Below are 9,067 nucleotides of genomic sequence, written 5' to 3' on the forward strand. Positions count from 1 at the left end.
TCATAATTTGAACACCAACGCTAACCTGGGGCTATCCTTTTAATTATTTGTTCAACATGTTTTCCTTGTACCCTATGTTCTAGTATTACAATCAATCCTACCTTATTATGCTTCAGAAACTTTATTAACTCTGCATGCTTATATACTTTATTCAGGCCTCTGACATTCCATGTAATGAGCTTCAACATTCAGAGTCAGGGGGTTTATCCTCTAGTCCCAGATAACTACATTGTCCACGAGCTCCTCCAGTCACCTCATCCACCTGTGATTGATGTTGTGTACTTGGTAATCCTAGAGAGCCGAATGCATTTGTTACTGCCAGATTACCATTTTTGAAGGCAGTCTGACCACTTCGACTTGCTAATTTGCCTCTAACCTCTGTCCACTGATCCTCTTGAGTCCGATGTTGTTTGTTTTTAGCTGTATCATTCTGGACCTGCACCTGCTTGTTCATTACTCCAAGCATTCCTATCTGTTGATCTCCCCCTCGAGTAGGTTGGTTGTTTTGAGGTTGATCCTGGATATCATCATTTTTCCTTACCCACATATTCTTCTGCTTCCCTTGATCAGGTTGAGTGACTATTTTTTGCCCATCATCTTAGCATCTATGTCCAATCTATAAGTAAGATGGACAATAAGTAGGTTTCCAATCATACTTTATCTCTTGGTCAAATGCCTTCCCCATAGGATCTCTTGCTTTAATGGAGTCTGGTAAAGGCTTTGTAACATCTATTTCAATAAGCATCCTTGCATAGGAGACCCTATCAACATTCGTAGTGCATTCATCTGCATAAATTGGGCGTCCCAACACACTACCTATCCTGCTTAATGAATCCATACTCCAGTAACTAAGTGGAAGATTGAGCATCTTAATCCACAGGGGAATCATTCGGAGCACCTCCTTGTTGAAGTCAAAATCAGCCTCCCATATTCTAACAATAACTGGCCTATTATTCATTGTGTGAGGACCGGAGAAGAGAACCTCATCTCTATCAGCTATGCTCCCAAACTTTATGCGGAAGAAGCCTTCATTGTGATAGTAGACTTTGGGTTTTGCAGTATAGTTCCAATTACTTGCAATAAAAGGTGAATTCCCAACTACATACATAATTAGAGCATATTTCCATTTTGTTGTTTCTCTGTCAATCTCCTCTTGCTGTAATTGAGCCATCAATTCACCCTCTACAATAATTGGTGTAATGTATTTCAATTCCATACCTCTAGCAGTGAATTTGTTCTCATTGAATAGTGTTGCCTGGGTTTTTGGTACCTCTTTTGGTTGATCTGCATCCATCTCCCTCTGTTTTTGCTCAGCGCCGGCCTCCTCCGCCTTATTCCCAAATCTAGGCAGATTCCCCAAGTTTGCTTCCTTACGCCCTTACTTCATAATTGTTTGATTGTTTGGTGTTACGTCCATCAGTGCCTTCCCATTTGAACTTATAGCAGTCGTCACTCCCATCGATGTCTGCTGATTTTGTACAGGTATAGGTGTGGTCACCGGAGTTTGACCATTTTGACTCTTCCCTACATTCAGTGTTGGAGTAGGGGACTTCTTTAGCTGGATTGAAGTTCCTACACCTATGGCTTCTTTCAGCAACTCCGCCGCATTCTTAGCAGCGATTTTGTTTACCTTTGCCGGTCGTTCTCACTTAATATATTTTTTCCTCATTTTTAGTAGTGCACCCATGTACTAAAAATCCTAGATCCGCCTCTGTCGCTTTGGGCCTAGGCCCGAACAGATTTGTCTTTTTGGGCTACGCCACCTCGAGCTCCAAAAACGCGCGTACCATGTGAACTTGTGCCATGCCTTATAAGGCTCTTCACGTTCGTTTCCCATTCCAACGTAGAATTCGCCTAAGGTGTTATGTGCACCCCTTATTCAGAAGTTTGCCAGCCTAGAAGTCTGCCAATATCGCTTGACCCGCCTTCCCTCAAGGGAAGTACATTAAGCCCGAAAAGACAAACTCGTGCGGGCTTAGGCCCAAAGAAGACAATACGTGTCATGGGCTTGGATCGTGACAAGTCCAACCGAACATGTAAATATAAGAATGACATCACTCCTTAAATCTTTAGAAGATTGTTGTCGTTTTTCTTTAATTATTTGGTTTGTTTGAGGACCGGGAAAGATGAGGGTTTTTGCTTTATTTGATTTTGCGATGAACAATTGGTCTTCGTATTGCGCTACCTACCTATCTAGTTAATGTCAATGTGTGGTGCTTATCCATTCCCATGGATTCTTTCTAAAATGTAAATACGAATATTGCTCAACTTCAGTCTATTGAATCGTCTTTAATCGGTTTAAAGCAATTTATCCTAATATGTAAATATTTATACAATTAGATCACTTAAAATATAAGTTTCTGCATTCTATATATGTTAGTAACCTGAGCTGATCTGGTGGATACTTGTAGTGAGTCAAATTAGTCAAAAAATATTAACATAACTAGATAACACTTAAAATGCTTTAATGTGATTATAGGATATCAATACCATGTAATTTAATTTAAGACTATCAATGGCCTAAACAGAACTCATTCTTTATGACTACCTTTCAGCTCATCAGTTACTTCGTACTCATTGGATCTTATTTTCCAGAAATATATTATATATCTGCTTCCTTTTTATTGCTTTCAGTTTTTCATTTCTTTCAAAGTGTGGTGCTGATTTTAGCGGCCTGCAATCAAGCAAGTTACACTATTTACTCCAAAAGACAAAGCCCCAAGTTTGTTTGGACAAAGCCCCGTGTTGTTCATTCTTTAAATCTATTTACTCCAAAACTTTGTTTTTTTTCAGTCTGTTAAGTTACAAAAAATAACTGATGAACAATACTACAATGTACCAGGCGTTTAATCATCCTGATCTTGATTCCTGATCCACTTGGTGGCCACCCATTTTTCTCCTCTGATTACTGGACAGCTACCATGAAGTGAGGTCTGCATTAGAATTCAAGCAAATGTGAAAATTAGAAAGTTAATAAGGCCATGCTTGAAATCAAAATGCATTATTACATTGTGTTTGTCATGCCCTCCTTTGGTAATTTATGTACTGTGAATTAAAATCACTGGAAATGGAAGAAGTAAAAGAAAGACGAAGAGCCTATTCTAATTGTTGCATTGAACAAACTAATATAGCAGCAAATGAAAATGAAAACAGTCGTGAAGCTACGATATACTATAATCTCTCCAATCAGCTTCTATGCGATGGGTCTGATTGTACAAATTTGTTCTGATATTTTCAATAGAGGCTCCTGTTGCAGTGTATAACCACTTTATCCAAATAATTCAAGCAGTATCACACTAATCCTTTTAGACAAACATCCTCATAGCATCATGATTCTTATGATTAATTGAGCATGTTTAAGCCACATCATCATTTAGAGCTAAATCTTAAACATGTTTTTGGGCAACTCAAAGGTTTTTCTAGGATTAGCAATTCCTAACACTTTAAACCACTCTGCAAGAATCACAGCTTTTAATCTGGGATTATATATTGTGGCAGATCTCCAATCTAGCAGCTACAGATGGCACGGAGTTTGCCTTGTATTCCAGCTAACCTATTGCAGATCAGCTCCTTGAAACAATTTGTTAGCTGACTGATTACTCCTGTATATATATTATTGATTCTTATACCAAAAAACATTGTGATGAACAAAACAGAAAATGCAGGGTAACCGAATTAACTAGAATAACTCACCAGATCAATTGTACCATTTGGAAACAGTGAGTAGAATAGAAGTCCATCCCCTCTGCGTGGCTTCACTTTCAAACCAATACACTTGCTAAAATCATAATTAGCATCCATGTTCTGCCCGTTCTGTAGATAAACACAAAGGACCATTTTACAAGCCAGGCAGACAAGAAAGGTAGTGATGGGTAGAAATAGAGAGCAAAAGAGAGTGGAGAGGTACTTGATCTTACCTCATACGGGAACACAGTTTCCCCACCTTCTTCAACATCAGATAAATATAATAAGAAGGAAGCGGCCTAGACGAGATCAATGAAATTTTAGTCCAGACAAGTGAAAGTAATCATTCCTCAAAATTAACTACCAGTAACAAATTCTCAACCAATGATATCTCAAGATTAAAAGTGTAGTACAGTTCCTGTAAACTTGCTTGGCACATTTCATTTCACCTCATGGTTCCAAGGATCGAAGAGAAGATCAGAATCATTCCACAAAGAAAAGAAGAAAAATGCATATAGAGGATGTCACATCCATGGCAAATAAGAAGCCACCAAAACAATCATCCTCACCTTGGTTCATGCTAAAACTAAAATCAGATTGAAGAGAATTTAGCTACCATTAGAAGTGATTTAAATTGTACAAATAATGGTGGTTTACATGACTTAAAATCATGCAAATCATTTCTTTTAATACCTTTTCTTGCAAAATATACTAAAAAGATACTCAATGAAAATGAAAATCTGACAAGAAGGACTGCCCCCTGTCTTGGGAAATACTTGTCCAATCTGAGATAAAGATGTATCTTGTTTGCAATTTTCTCATCTAACATTAACATGCTCAAGAGAGTTCAGTAAAGTACAGCAGAGGACCATCATCTGCAGTTTGGGTGATGCAAATAGCATGTGCCATATAAATAAGAACCCAATACTTGAATCAAACACATCAAACTTCTTTCTTCTAATTTATTTGTGGTTCTGGGGAGGGGGGAGGTGTTTGGGAGTAACATGGAAGCACAGCATCCTTATGCCCGGATAACCAAACAATAAAGTATTCTATAATCCACAAGGTCCTCTTGTGTAAGATTTCAATTGAGATACAGGAAAAATAGCGAGCAACTTAGAAAAAATAGCACCACTGAAAATTTTGTTCATGCTTACTCTTTGGCTCTTCTGAGGGCCATATTGAGCAGGATCAAAAGCATCATAATGTGACTGATATCTCTGGCCAATTTCATACCGCAAAACATTAAATGCCTGAAATGACCAGAGGAACATCATATTTATCACTGAAGAAGAGAATCATTCAAAATCAGTAAGAGCAATAAACAGAAAGTTCAGACTTCAGATACACACCAATGTTCATTTAACCTACAATCATCAAGTTAGCAGCTTGACTAGCTGTCAATTGTCACATGCGTTATATGCATGGTTACATTGTAACTCAAAATCTAGTGGGGAAATAGTCCGAAGTATTCTGGAAAATCAGCACAAATACTTCCCAACAGGCAGTTTCAGATGTTAAACCAAAATGTAGATTTGCCTCACAAAAAATTAAGGCACACAAAAAATTTTGTCTCTTAGAACTGGACATCTTGACCCATTGCCTCGTGGTTTTGTCCTCTGAAAAAGAATCTGTTAGAAGAGGTGTGTATCCACACCATTATGAGAGAGCTATAACCTTGCTTGACTACTTCATTTACAACTGAAGACATGCCAAACAACATTAAGGGAGGAAAAAAAGTTCCATCAATTTGAGCACTATGACTTGCCATTTCCGTAAATTAAATGAGCTGGCCCACATATGTGACCTCTAACTAACAATCCAGTATACATTCAGATTCTGCACTTACATCCAGAATGAATTTTTTTTAGAAGTTTCTTCCAACATTTATATATCAGTATGAGGTGAATATTGACATAGAAAGAGGCATCATCTCCTCTTTATGTTTTTTTTTTTTGGTAAGTGACGTCGAGGCCAGCTTGCGTGCACCTCGACTAATTCCACGGGATACCTGCTACCTCTCACCTGCAACAAATACCAGGTTACTCTGTCTACCAAGGCTTGGACAGATTGGAGATAATCACCTAGTGTGTTTGTCTCCGCTAGAATTTGAACCTGGGACCTCATGGTTGTCAACCCACTTCATTGACCACTAGGCCACATCTCATGATGATAAATGTGTACAACATATATTTCCGTCATTACCACATGGGCATTCGTTCATAAACAAGCGCCAATAAAAACAGTTTTTCCAGTACACAAGACTAAAAGAAGATAAAAACCCAAGAAAGCAGTAGGTCGATCCAGGATTTAAGATTCATGGTTTCAACCTTCATGTTTTAACTACTGAACCCATTAGACTTTTGAAACTATTTGGTTCAGTTGAACCCTTGGTTCATATACTCCGTTGGTTCATATACTGCATTTGCAACAGAGAAAAATCCAATTTCTTTTGGGTAATGAGGGAAGAAGAAACACAGAACCATAAAATGTAACCCAAGATCACATACTCTATACCATTGTCTCTTGCATCTTAGCTATTTCCAAATAAAATGGTCTCAAAAAGCGCCTGGCAAATTCGATGAACTGGAATCTGAGTGTCTTTGCATTACCATTCAGAACTCTTGTATTACTTCACTACCATCTGTAACTTAATAGCCAATGGCATTATCTGGACTTTAATCTTCAAATATGACTTCTCAGATTAACATGACGAATCAGTGTTTCAGTGAGAATTATTTTGAGTATACAAAGGCTATAGTACTCCATATCAACATGAAAAGAAAGGTAATTCTTCTTAGTGTAGCATAGATTATAGTCCACTAACATCAAATGGAAGATAGTTCTCTTCCGTATTACTCACTTCAAAACATTGGATTAAATTACCTCAAAAGCTACATTTGGGCCAACTTCTTCTTGTAAATTCTCAAAGCTATCAGAAATTAACATTTTGATCCGTTTCTTGGTATACTTCTCATTAAAATATTAGATTTTGAACTCCACACAATCTACTCCATGTCAATTAAACTAGATATAAATGGTAGTTGAAACTATAATTTTCAATAAGATGTCTAAGCAGTTTCAAAATAGTGATCATCTTCTTTTTCCAATACATAAACTAAGATATGAGGCTGACTAAACAAGGATAGGCGAAGTACCAACATGTAGAGGGTAGGACTTGGATTTGTTCAGGCACAATCAGCTTCATTTTGAAGGAAATAAAGCTGTATAAGATAGGTTGGAATAGGGATTTTTTTTTGGGGGGGGGGTCTCACATCCACTACTATATTCCAACCAGATCTTTAATATCTAAGTCATGGAAGCAAAACCAAAGTTGACATTTGGTGAAAAGAGCATAATGCATTTTATTTAGGATATACATGTTAGAGAACTTTACCTCTCCATGTGTCTTGGGGATGATTGTCGCCTTTGCAATTTTCTCTTCAATTAGATCCAAGATTCCAGTTTTGTCTTCAGATGCACTAATAAAAGTGCCAGAACTGGAAAAATTGACAAGGTAATGTAAATCTCATGCCACGATCTGTAGTTTCTTGTCAAAGATACTGACACATGAAGTACAAAGTTCTATCATAAATTATTTTTTAGAAGCAAATCACAAGTAATTAGAGAAAGTCATTCAAAAAAAAAGAAGCACATGTAGTTTGAAAATTATGAATTCGCTTTATCTTCCAAAATAAGATAATATATGCACACACCATATTTTCAGCGACCTAGTTTAGCAGAAATGGGAGGGAAAAAACATGTTTAAATTGATTACCGGTTAAATCTGCGATATTTGATTTTGGGAAACAATAACCTAACTAATAAATAAAGGACCACACAAAAATTAAGACAGTGTATTGACTTAAATACAATTCTTGGAGTTAGTGTTCAACAGTTGACAAATATGAGGGTTATTGAGTAGTATATACCTTGTTCTAATTCCTTTGGTGGTCTCTTCTGTTTCTCCTGTGCGAAGAGCCAAGGATGATGGTTCCATATTTGCCTTTGCCATCTTAATTATGCTTTGGCATTGTTCTATAGATGCAAAATTGGGAAAGTATAATGCACGTGGGAACCAGCTTAAAACCTACCCAAAAAATGCACATATATTTACAGGGAAACAAAGCAATATAAATGAAATTACTAATAGTTAAGACATAAAAACCTATTTTTGTTCATAAGTATACGATGACTTAAAGTTTATCAACATAGATTTAAGTTATAAAGAAGTTAACATGGTATCACTGGCTATCGCAGATATGAGAATAAGTTAAGTACATAAAAGATGCTACCACTTCATTATAGGACGATAGCGAATGGGAACACACCCTCACCCAAAAGAAGTATGGGGATTTGATCGTTGTCGCTCTTAATTTAATACCAATTTATTATACTTCAGCTATGATAGACAGCGCATCTTTGAGAAGCAACTATCTCAAAAGTTATTCAAACAGTAAGGGAATTGATGGTTAAAAGTAAAAACTGAATATACGGCAGAATAACCAGATAATTATGTTCGCCCTGGTCAGAAGCAAGAACTAAAATCCAAAACAAGGAGAGTTGACAGTTTCTCAACTAAAAAAGAGAGAAGCACACCTGAAAGGGAATGGAAGTTAGGGAATGCTCTCCAGTCTCACCAATGGGCAACGGATCAAAGTCCTCCTTATACACTGATTCTAGAAACCTCGGTCTTGGCCGCACACTAGGTACATCCTACCATACCCAAAAATTTAATCAGTAAATGTCTACTTTTTTGTAACAGTAATTGCAGACTTAATGCTATAAATTTACATCTTGTTTAATTATTTGTTCAACTAGATATGTAGTTCAACTGCACCTACTGTCCAAATAATGTATGTACTAGTTAGTATCTGTTTTAATTGAACCATAAGCTGTAAATATAAGTAAATAAAAGAGAAAAGACCTGATGAGAGAAGAGAGCAGAGCCGAAGAACCCGAGAAGGAAGAAGAAGAGACATAGGAGAAATACGGAAGGCAATCTGAGGCTCCACCATCCAAATCTACCTCTGCTCTTCATTTTCTCAATGGATCGCCGGGAGAAAGTTTCCTTTCACTATTAAAAAACTCGGGCTTTTGTCCTTCTGAAACTGAAACTGAAACTGAAACTGGGTCAATTCTGATTCAACACGAGAGCTGCCCTGCCAACTCTACTTGGACTACATGTCCCAAAGGGAACGTAATATTTGAATTGCAATTCTTTTTAGTTTTATATTAAATTAAATATTAAATCTGTGATAACATAAAATACAAAAGATGTTTGCAAATGTCTTCCAAAATTTATCTGTTGATAATGAATAAAACTACAATTTAAACAAGTGTTTAAAGATCAGTACACTGACTTTCCTTACTCTTTCTTTTT

At 36.9% G+C, this 9,067-nt stretch overlaps 2 protein-coding genes across 2 annotated transcripts; both read right to left on the reverse strand.

Annotated features, from left to right (window-relative positions):
* Nucleotides 1-616: 616 nt before the first annotated feature.
* Nucleotides 617-1,294, reverse strand: LOC117274490 (uncharacterized). Its single transcript, XM_033653817.1, has one exon. The coding sequence runs from the start codon at nucleotides 1,292-1,294 to the stop codon at nucleotides 617-619; it is 678 nt and encodes a 225-aa protein (XP_033509708.1).
* Nucleotides 1,295-2,723: 1,429 nt separating this feature from the next.
* LOC104087614 (probable prolyl 4-hydroxylase 9) lies at nucleotides 2,724-8,913 on the reverse strand. The gene is made up of 8 exons (XM_009592146.4): nucleotides 8,612-8,913; nucleotides 8,284-8,400; nucleotides 7,617-7,774; nucleotides 7,082-7,184; nucleotides 4,842-4,937; nucleotides 3,918-3,983; nucleotides 3,694-3,813; nucleotides 2,724-2,933 (listed from the first exon to the last, which is right to left on the reverse strand). Exons 1-8 carry the CDS (start codon nucleotides 8,723-8,725, stop codon nucleotides 2,847-2,849), a joined length of 861 nt encoding a protein of 286 aa, XP_009590441.1. The 5' UTR covers nucleotides 8,726-8,913; the 3' UTR covers nucleotides 2,724-2,846.
* Between the last annotated feature and the right edge of the window lie 154 nt (nucleotides 8,914-9,067).

This window comes from Nicotiana tomentosiformis, chromosome 2, assembly GCF_000390325.3.
Source record: "Nicotiana tomentosiformis chromosome 2, ASM39032v3, whole genome shotgun sequence".
Taxonomy (NCBI): Eukaryota; Viridiplantae; Streptophyta; class Magnoliopsida; order Solanales; family Solanaceae; genus Nicotiana; species Nicotiana tomentosiformis.